Source organism: Sinocyclocheilus rhinocerous, unplaced genomic scaffold (assembly GCF_001515625.1).
Source record: "Sinocyclocheilus rhinocerous isolate Xijiao unplaced genomic scaffold, SAMN03320098_v1.1 scaffold1458, whole genome shotgun sequence".
In the NCBI taxonomy this organism is placed as follows: Eukaryota; Metazoa; Chordata; class Actinopteri; order Cypriniformes; family Cyprinidae; genus Sinocyclocheilus; species Sinocyclocheilus rhinocerous.
This window is the reverse complement of record NW_015633180.1, coordinates 574,220-585,633: the sequence shown is the minus strand read 5'-3', so window position 1 is coordinate 585,633 and position 11,414 is coordinate 574,220. Positions and strand designations below refer to the sequence as shown.

The following is an 11,414-nucleotide window of genomic DNA, read 5'->3' as shown; positions in this document are numbered from 1 at the left end:
TAAACTGAATCAATAATAAATTGTAAATTTGTTCAACTATTTTAAGTCGTAAAGTAAGCAGTATATATTAAAATCCCACGCATGGCTTTAACAGGCATGTATGCATGATACTAAGCGGGACAGACGGTGCCTGAGACCTCCCGAGCTCAACAGCGCCCCACAATTTTGCAACGTAAATCTGTGGTGAAAAGGGGAACTGCAGCGCGCTCTAATTGAGAGCCATTGGGGCAGATTTGAGACTGCCCCACTTATTTTCACATTACCGTACGTGAACCTCGCTCCACCAAGACGATATCAGTCTGCTTCAGCTATGTGTCTGCATCAGGTCAGTAACTAGTTTACTAAGGCAATTATTATACAGCATTTTATGCGTGTAACATTACTTCGAGCCTGTCAATCAACATTAGCGCGCCACCCACAGTATAACGCAAGGACATCTCACGCTACCACCCAGAATCTGCCCCACCTAAATTTACGGTCAGGAGCCGCTACTGCAACTGGCATGTGTTATTTATTCACCAATTAAACCAATTTTTGCTCACATAAGGTGCTTGGCGAGTGTTGATGTATACCTCTAAATCTATCTCTAAATAAATCCAGTGGTTTTGATCAGCAGATTTGTTGACTTCTTTTTGTTCCTCCTGTTCTGTTTGCATCAGGCGTCAAGACTCGTTCTCATACGTGGTAAATGAGATGACCCATAACTCTCTTTTTTTCTTCACAGCAATATTCTCCCTAAACAATTAGCAGCACAGTGTAGTTTGTCTACACATTTTCAGCCTTCACATTTTTTTGCCTTACATTTTCTGACAGCTGTTTATTGAATTACAAAAGGAGGCGCTCTCAATGGGGCGAACACTTGAGAAAATCAGAAAAGGAAAAGCAAGAGAGAAAAGGCCAGTCGTGTTTGCCGTAAAACGAAGCGTGGGCACAAAATGTCACAGAGTCTGTGAAGGAAATGTCTAGGGGCTTGATACATCAACCCCTCTTGTTTGAATTAAAACTTAATGAGAGCTACTCTGGAGGAGCTCAACCTGTGCCAATGCGTAATTGACGCCAGTCTTATTTCTAAAACCAAATGAGCTTCAAAAGCGATTCTTCGGTCACGTCTCCCTCTTTAGCCGAGCATCTGGGTCTGTTCGCTCTGAGACTTGTCGTCTTGTCAAAAAGCAGCAATTAAGCCGCTTTTGAACAGCATGTTAATACGATAAGCACAGAAACACGCTTGACCTTCTTACTAGTTTACAAAGAGCTTCGCCAGCCGAGCGGATACGTCATTAGAGCTGTTTTTGTGTCTGCTTTTATAACCGTTTTAGTGTTTGTGTTAAATTTTGTTTGATTGGGGGAAATAACCTCCAAGGAAGAACTGCATGATTAATATAGACGTAACTTGGCTTTGTCAAAGGCAATGTGCCCCTTATGTCTGCTTTGTGTTCTTCGTAGTGACGAATTTGTGTATGTGTGTGTGTGTTCTGGAATGAGTGGTCGAGGGAGGGACGGGGTCTGTCGCTCTCTCTCTTCCTCTCTGCCGTCTCTTTATTTGTCGGAACAAGGCCCTGAGCAGACTTTAATCTCCCAGTTCCATGTTATTGCCTCGCCTGCAGCACCTTCATTAGTTGCTTACCCGTGGCACTGTTTGTATGAGACAGTGATGTGTTTGCCATGTGCACATTGATTGCCCAAGCTGCCGTAGCAAAGTACGCTGCTGCCACCCAGTGGCCATGTTAATAAAACACCCAAACTCTATGTATATTAGGGATGTGCATCTCCATAACTGAGGCAGATGCCATACGCATCTCGATGCATAGCCAACGATATGATACATTGAAGATACATATGAAGTAGCTACCGATGCGATGCGATGCGATACGATTCACCCCTGTTACAATGCAGTGCGATCCGATTTCGATTCGATCCGATTCAACAAAATGCGATTCGATGCAATGCGATGCAATGGAAAAAATATGATCGCATTTATTTCTTTGGTTCAGACAGACAGCAAATCATAAATTAACTTATGTGACTACTGACTTCTAATGCCTCGAGGCCTGTTTCATAAAACAAGTTTACCAAATAGGCCAGGCTTATTTCAGTTAGTCTGACTCACTGTCAAATGATTTGGTTCCATAAAACAAATTTAACAAAGATCAAAATCAGTCACTGTGGCAACGTATGCTGGAATGCTAACCTGGTCCAGGGCAGGCTTCACTAAATTAAAACTACATTTTAACTGCTATAAGAAACACACATTAAGTAGTAATTAAGTAGTAAGCTTAGTAATTAGGACTGTATTAGCTTACATTTTATTTACCCATTACAATAGTCCCTTTGTGCTCCGTCTGTTTAACGTGCATGTGCGCAGCAGCGCTCGTTCACACGCTATGCCTCGCCCACTCCTGACAGCAAGCAAAATGGATATATTTGCATGACTTAAAAAATATACTCGTGACATGTCAGTTATGCACTGAGGAAAACACAACGTCTCAAATGCATTAAACAGCACAAATATATTCGCTGTTTGCCATGGTGGATCGATTTGATCCATGATCGACATTAAGGGCTGCTTAAGATTAAGCGTCCACAAATTAGTGAGATTGTGTGAATTTACATTGTCGTTTATGGAACTGCTTTATATATATATATTATATATATATGGCTAGAACAGCAGATTATAGAATATAGATCCACCGGAGACTTGTCATTTTTAAACGTAATGTAAGTGTTTGTTTGGCAACTTCTGCCAGCCACTAAATTAGACCTCCACCATTCCTTCAACAAAGGGCGGGTTGCTCCCCTTTTTTACTGTTTTGAGTTTAGAGCTGTCACAGAGACTTTTTTACAACACTAATCTAATTGATATTGTCCGGTAGTAGGATATGTGATTTTCCAAAATAAAAATGCTTAGTTTCTTAGTTATATATAAATGTCAGTTGCATCCATTAATAGGGTAACTGACAGATATTCAACAAGAAAAAAGATCAAACAAAATCCTAAACAAAATCTGAAATAAAATAAGAATATTCAATGAAAAAACATTAACTTAATATAACTGCCTTGGCAGCTAATTGAAATAAAATAACTACTAAAAATGTACTAAAATTACTAAAACTTTCAAATAAATAAAAGCTAAAAATAAAGTAAAAAAAAAAATCGTAAATAGAAATATTTTTAAAATTAATACAAATTACAAAAGCATATTACAGAATAGTTAAAACTGAAACTAAATTTGAAATATTAAAAAAATACTATAGTATATAGATGATACTAAAAAAAAAACACTAATTGTGACTCTACAGTAATTTAGAAAAAAAAAAATGAATCCACTAGTTGACTACCAACCAATTCGTTATTGAATGACTAGTTGACCATCCATTCCCATTTCAGATATAGTTAAGGCATAGCTGTATAGCCACTGTCATAGTCATGTGATCGTTCTGGGTATATTTGCCTGTTTTGCATCATGGACTCAAAAGACGCTTTTGTGTGTCCACAGACAGCAGAAGGCCTATGTTGCCACTCAGGGCCCTCTAGCAGAGACCACTGAGGACTTCTGGAGGATGTTATGGGAGCACAATTCCACTATTGTAGTGATGCTGACCAAACTCAGAGAGATGGGACGGGTAAGAGCACCTTCCTCCCTTTAACTCGCATCCTGGTGTTTTATTCAAAGATTTACTCCCATTTTTCCCCATCCTGCAGGAGAAGTGTCATCAGTACTGGCCAGCTGAGCGCTCTGCCCGCTATCAGTACTTTGTGGTGGATCCCATGGCTGAATACAACATGCCCCAGTACATCCTGCGAGAGTTTAAAGTCACAGATGCCAGGGTACGTGCATCTATCACCTGTAGGAATCTGCCAGAGGAGTGTTATTTGTGTTTGTTTTTTTATCCGAATGTTACTCAGTATGGTACTTGAGGGCACCGCTGGGGTGTGTGAGCAATCTGTTGCTGGCGGCAGATATTTCACACCAACATGGCACTCTCACATCCTGCGTCTCGCTTTGGACTTCAGAGCTTTCTGGCGACTATAAATATTAATAAGCTTGTAGCTAAATCGCGTACACGCACGGTCATACAGTCAGCATATGGACAGAGGCTTCCTGCGGAGGAGTCCAGCTGTTGTGTGCCTTTGTGTGAGTGAAACCAGCAGCCTAATAAACCGTTAATTCTTTACTCCCTTCAGGACGGTCAGTCTAGAACCATTCGGCAGTTCCAGTTCACTGATTGGCCGGAGCAGGGAGTGCCAAAAACTGGCGAGGGGTTCATCGATTTCATTGGCCAAGTTCATAAAACCAAGGAGCAGTTTGGGCAGGATGGACCAATCACTGTGCACTGCAGGTAAGTTGACCTCTGACCTGAAGTCTGAATATAAATACGGACAGCAAAATATGTGTAGGGATCATATACAGTCAGATGATCAGCAGATGATCATCCTGAAGGTTTATTGAAGGTTTATTTTGTAATAATGACCAAATGACTTCACATTATCCTGCTTATTACACAGCTACTTACCAAATAAACATTTTACACACAAAAAGTGATGGATACATTTAGTTTATGCAGAGTTCACAACATATTGTTACACAAATTATTATAATTGCATATTTTTTTTTATTAGTTTTTTATTTTATTTTAATAATAAACAATTCTATTTTTACTAGTGCTGTCAAATGATTAATCGCGATTAATCGCATCCAAAATAAGTTTTTGTTTACATATTATATGTGTGTGTGCTGTGTATATTTATTATGTATATATAAATGCACACACATACAGTATATATTTTGAAAATATTGACATGTATATATTTATATTCACATAATTTATATTATAAATAAATATATTTAATATATAAACATAACATTCTTAAATATATACATGCATGTGTGTGTATTTATATAAACATAATAAATATACACAGTACACACACATATATTATGTAAACAAAAACTTTTATTTTGGATGCGATTAATCGCGATTAATCTTTTGACAGCACTAATTTTTAAACATTTCATTTTTTTATTTTATAATTTCTCTTAATTTAATCATTTTTAATTATTATTTTTTATTTAGTAATGTACGCTTTTTTTAATTGTAAAAACTTTTAATAAACAATTTTACACAATCTTTTTTTACAAATTTTATATTTAAAATGTTTGATATAATTATTATTTTTGTAATGTTTTAACTTGTCAATAAGTAACAAATACAGTTTTTAATAATCATTTATATTATTATTTTTCAAATGTATTAAATTGACACATTTTTAAATTGTAGAATTTAATTTAATATTTTTAGTAAATAAAGTTTGCACATTTTGTTTTTTAAACTAGATTAATTTCATTATTTCCTTTCATTTCTATCACAGCCTCACAAACCCCAAACACCCAGATTCAGTGCATTACACTGTAGACTTCAGTATTATGTGTCACACAGATCCTTCACCCTTGTGTAACAGGTGTTAAGTTAACAGATGCTGTTGTTTTTCAGTGCTGGAGTGGGAAGAACAGGTGTTTTCATCACTCTAAGTATTGTCCTAGAGAGGATGAGATATGAGGGTGTGGTGGATCTGTTCCAGACCGTTAAGACCCTGCGCACACAAAGGCCTGCCATGGTGCAGACAGAGGTACTGTCCTACTGCCCCAAAATTGCAATACCACTCCAATATGCAATTAAAGCTGCTGATTTAGACTTAGAAGACTTAGAATTGCTGATAAGTAATTAATAGTTATCCAACAGCCTCCTCATAGCCTAACATGCTAATGTTGTTTGTAGAGCCGCTGGGGCACAGAGACAACAAAGTGTTATTTCTCAGGACACCTTTCACCTATTTCAGTGGTGTCTTCAGGGACGTTTCATACATGGTGTTCCAAAAAGTCACTGACAGCAGCTTTAGCAGCAATTGATATGGAGCGTGAGCTCTTTGTCACCAACTCCGTGTTATTAGTTGAGGCGATTGTTTCTCCCGCTGACACAAGCTGATTTTTCCCCTGCAGGACCAGTACCAGCTGTGCTACAGAGCCGCTTTGGAGTACCTGGGGAGCTTTGATCACTATGCAACGTAACCACTCCTGGACCACAGCCCTCTGGTACAACTCTTCAGGAGTGCACCAAGTGTTCCTTCTGAGCCACCATTCCCCATCCTGTACAGAGATCTGGGGGGTGGGAAGGGCAGGCTATCCAGTGGCTGGTTAACCAATCACAGCAGTCCATTATAGACTGGCACCAAGAGATTGCTTTAAGAAATGTAGACAACTCTCTTTCAAGAAGCACCATCTAAAAAAAAAACTACATTCTAGTTTCTCCTTAGCATACGCCAACCCACACTACAGTCGAAGGCTACTGGTAGCACTCATTCTTCTTTTTTTTAAAATCATGATTATCATTTGTTATTATTTTTAAAAATCCAGTATGACAATATTGTTATTATTCTTATTTAGAATATTTGTGTTTATATTTTTAAATCATCTTTTAACATCTTTTGTCTTAATGGCCTTTTCCATGGGTCTACCTTTTCCTTATGTGGTACTGTTTTATTTTTTATTTTCTTCACAATAGGTTATTTTAGCACAAGGACATGTATTTTTAACATGTTCCTGATACTAATACCAGAGAACCACTGTTCTCTAAGCTGCTGATGGTTTGACTTTGTTTGACTTTTTTTCGTTATGTATAATTGGTCTTATTGGGCTAAAATGAGTGGGTTCACTTTTGGAGAAGCCTTTAATGTTGTCTCTGTCTCGATAAAAGAAAAATCTCCAACTGCACGACGTATGTATTTGGGTTAGTGGTACTAAATTAAGAAAAGCTTTTTGTAGGGGAAAGCAAATCAACTAACTAATAAAATCGGCACTGTACAGAACTCAGTAAGGGTTAAATGCAATTTGTGAGGAATAAATTATGACCTTCTGATTGGAGCGCATTCACCGAGAGGGACGTTACCGGCAACTGAACGCAATCCTAACGAAAAGTGCCCCTTCTCCGTGACATTTGAAGACCTGATATTGAAATGAGACCAATCGCCATTGGCACCTGTACAGTATAAACCACTCCCCCCAAGGGAGAGTCAGCTCTGTTTAATCCAACTCTTCTTTTTTATACAGAAATATATAGACATAAATTTATAATTATGGATAAATATAAATACTATTATACAGTATATAAACAGCTTCTGCTCTATTGTCCATAATTCTCTCAAAACGTAATCCTGGACTTTTCTTGATATACCGACACGAGAGACTGCTGTGTGTGAATCTATTCATGGTACAAAAGTTTTATCTACTGTAGTATCTACGCACCCCAGGTATTTGGCGGTCCCCTCTGGTGGGGTGGGGCAGCAAATTAAAAACACTTCCTACAGGACAACATTTCATGCCTGCTCAATTACAACCGGCATGTTAAAGGGAGACCTGGCCATACATTCAGAATATGTTGGAAAGTTCATTTTTACCTTGTGAATGATTAGTGCTGTAGAGGTTCGATCTGTTGTATACACAGTCTGTTTTCTATTTGTTAATAAGAAAACTGAAATAAAAAAATGTTGCAGGAAAAAAACTCAATGTAATAAAGTTCAATAATTGGTTTTTGTACAAAATAGTGTCTGTGTGTGTGTTTCTGGACTATACTCAGTGTGTTATTTCATTGCCTTGAAAAAATTAAGTAACCACAACTTATTGTATTTGTGTAATTACAATATACTTGAGACTGATTTGGCGACATTTAGCGACTTTTCAAACTGGCTTTAGCTACTTTCTATTGAAAGAAGTTGGCAACATTGGTCGGGGGGTGGGGGGCAGTTCTCCTCTGGCCAGACAAACCAACATGGTGTTTTTCATCGTGGTCTTTGTTGAGGTTTTGTGCCAATGGCCGTATAGTTGATGAGGTCTTCACTGGGGATCTGTCTTTGGGACTCATCTAGTTGACATGGTCTCTGCTGAAATTCAGGGCTATAGAGTTGTCTCCTCCATCTGGACTGGATACAGACTGGATCCGGGTGACTGCAGTGAGTCCGTCCGTCTGTCAGATGACCGTTACGGTGAGAATTTCAAACTGCATCATGTTAGTGAAGGCCGCTGGGTCTCATCCTCTGTAGGTTAGAGGTAAAGCGTCCTCAACGAAGAATAAATTCAAATACATACATAATCTATCGCCGTGGTATTATCTTCAGTCTCTGGTAAGATACAGAATTAATATCTTCCGTCTTCTCGGTTGCTTGCGCCATCATGTTTAACTTACTTCCCTTCAGAATGAGACAAGTTAATTTAGCGGCTAATTTCAAAGGGTTTATTTTGCTTCAGTTACCACCTGACGACACTTTAAACATTACCATTACAGTGTTTTTTACGTTCATATTTATGGACTGTGGAAGTAAATAACTTACCGCCGTTTGACAATACGAAAAACGCACACAAAAGTATTTTGAAAATGCCCACCGTGGCACAAGTGCTCGTGCTCGCACGCGTCTGTCGGAAGCGCATATACTTACTTGCCGGCAACCCGCCAAAATAAAAGCCTGCTGATTTTAAGTTTAAAAATGATGACAATTCATATTTAAAAAATAAGTAAATATTAGCATTTTGTTTTTACGTTTACTATATAAAAAGTGTATTTGTATTTAATACTCCCTTTTTATTTTAAAATATGTAAAATTATTTATAATAGTATTATCACACTTTATTATTTTATTTTTAAAAAACTAAATAAAGTTTAATAATATTATCATCTCTATTATTTATTTATTATTTAAAGTTATATATATTTATTTATTTAATGGGTCACACTTATGTGTAGTGTGACGATCTGAGAACCAGGCTGAAATTCTTATGTGCACCTCTGTCTATAACACATGCACAAAGGAGCCACATGTTCGACCTTTTCATTGAACACAAAGAAATTAAGTTCATTGAACTTAATTGCAATGCTTTAAGTAACAGAAAGTAATAAAAACTCGATCAAACTGAGTAATGTGAACAGAGCAGAAACAAATAAGTAAGATGAACGTAATTTTACTAAGTTAACAGTGCATCATCTTTTACAGTGTACCTTAAGAGTACATATAAGTATTTAAATGATACCATCCCAGTGACCCCAGAATTTTATATTAACATTATCTTTACTGATTAATTGATTCTGAAAGTGAATGTGTCCAATAATGCTGTTAATGAGCAGTGTTAGGGAAGCTGCTTTAAAACTTAAAGGAGTAGTTCACTTCCAAAATGAAAAGTCTGTCATCATTTATTCACCCTCCACTTGTTCCAAACCTGTATGTTTTCTTTCTTCTGTTGAACACAAAAGAAGATATTTTGAAAAATGTTGGTAGCCGAACAGCTGATGGGCACCACTGACTTCCATAGTATTTTATTTTACTTATTTTTAAAAATAATTAATTGGAGAAAAACATAAATGGGAGATCATGTTTTTGTAGTCCATTGTTAGATGTAAATTCTTAATGATTGGAATAATGATTTAGAAAGAAAATGCACAGGGAGTGCTGTTGCTATAATGAACGTAAATCTGATTGAAAGATAAGCTGCATACTCTTCTTTCAGTGTTGTTATGGATATTTCAGCAAATAGTTTTTGTACATTCAGTTTAACAGCATTAAGTTATTAATGCATGTCCGAAAACATGGGGTGTATAAGTATGTTTCTACCTGCCCCACTTGTTCACAATCACATGCTGCACATTCAGTCTTACCTGAAAGCTCTTTCTCATCTCTTTTAAACGGCTGCATATATTCCAGGATTGTTCTTAGTGGTTTGTAGGTAAATTATTTCACTTCATCCACCACTCTTTTTGTTCTCTGCCTTATAAATTATCACCGGACCGTTTAACGCTTCAGTATGAATGAATGATTCAATCTGAATCTCGAACCAATTTAGATTGTTCTGCTTATCGTTTGAAAAATTAACTGTAAAGGACTGACTCAAAAGTGTAAATCATTTTTCATACTCATAGGTGTAGTGTTTTGTGTCGCTACACCACTATTTGGTAATTTGAAAATTTTAGAAGTTGCTACTGTCAAGCTATTGAAAAATGTTTTTAAGCTAGTAGTGTCACTTTACAGTTAACTCCTCCCAACACTGTTAATAAGATACATTATACATTAGATATTATTTGTATTATTGATACTATTTTTGTTCAAACAATAATGGAGAGTGGATATGAACATTCCTGTGAATCTGTTCAGAAACAAAACAGAACTCAACAAAAACAAGTGGGTCCACTGTAAATGTGTTTCTATTTCCAAATCTATATTGTATTTACTGTGTCTGTTTATTTATTTTTTTTTTTTTACTAAAAATAACTTTAAATAACTTCCTTTATTTTCCTTTATTTATATTATATTTACAGTATAGCGTATTATATATCGTTTTTAATATGTAGGCCATACATATTGCCTATATTTAAACTCATTTAACAAACACAAAGTAAAAATTAAAAGTGATTGGCCGAATACCACAAGTAAATGTTACACCCCTTACCATATATGATGCCGTGTCCCGGAGCAACGAGACAAAACCAATAAAACCCATTACAAACGAGGCATTTGTTGCATCCAGTGGGGATATAATTACTGATTATAATGACTTATACTGTCTTTTTACGCGTTGGGTATCGCGCTGCGTAAACATAAAACCATGTCTGCATTTGTGATTGGAGTTTTAGGAGGGCGTGGACCAGTCTTAACTTTTATAAAGAATATCTCTTTGGGTTTGAGACTTTAGTCTTTGCAACTTTAGGGATCTTATCTATTCACGAACAGCTTGTAACACTCCAAAGAGAAAGGAAAACTTGAAATCGCATCATATGACCCCTTTAAAGAGACAGACACTTCAAAATTGGATGTATTGACTGAAACTGGACTGGGAGACACTTCAGTGATTGAAACTGGACAGACAGATAGTTTTTTTGGCCGTATCAAGACAGTTAGAAAGTTCAACAGCCTCCTTGGCAGTGACATAGTGGGCAAATAGTTCAAAGACGGTCTCCCTAACCGGGTCAGGACATGGACCAAATTCACTGGTGACCTCCGTGGTCATAACGGGCTTGGTTAAGTGTTCATAGACGGTCTCTTCGACCGGGTTGGGACAGGACAAGAGTTCATAGTCTGTAATGTGATCAGACGACAATTTATAATTGGCCTCCATGGCCGGTTCAGAACAAGGCATGAGTTCATAAACGGCCTCTGTAGCCGTGACAGGACAGACAGAGAATTCACAGATGACCTCCTTGAATGGGACAGTGCAAGCCAAAAGTTCAGGAATGGCCTCTTTGACCGATACAGGGCACTGAGCAAGTTCAGAGGCAGTCTTTGCAGTCGCAACATAGACATCAGGAAACAGGAAGGGCATCATTAGCATTCTCTCTAACAGGACAGATATGGAGTTCAGCAACGGTCCCTTCAACCGCGAC

General features: G+C 37.3%; 1 protein-coding gene across 1 annotated transcript in view; it reads left to right on the top strand.

Annotated features, from left to right (window-relative positions):
- LOC107743377 (receptor-type tyrosine-protein phosphatase F-like) overlaps positions 1 to 7,587 on the top strand; it is a 137,549-nt gene extending 129,962 nt beyond the window's left edge. Inside the window, exons 32-36 of the mRNA XM_016556568.1 lie at positions 3,494 to 3,620; positions 3,700 to 3,825; positions 4,183 to 4,337; positions 5,490 to 5,625; positions 5,996 to 7,587. Of these exons, the coding sequence (XP_016412054.1) occupies positions 3,494 to 3,620; positions 3,700 to 3,825; positions 4,183 to 4,337; positions 5,490 to 5,625; positions 5,996 to 6,064 (613 nt within the window). The 3' untranslated portion in view covers positions 6,065 to 7,587. The remainder of the gene's footprint in view (positions 1 to 3,493; positions 3,621 to 3,699; positions 3,826 to 4,182; positions 4,338 to 5,489; positions 5,626 to 5,995) is intronic.
- Positions 7,588 to 11,414: the final 3,827 nt, after the last annotated feature.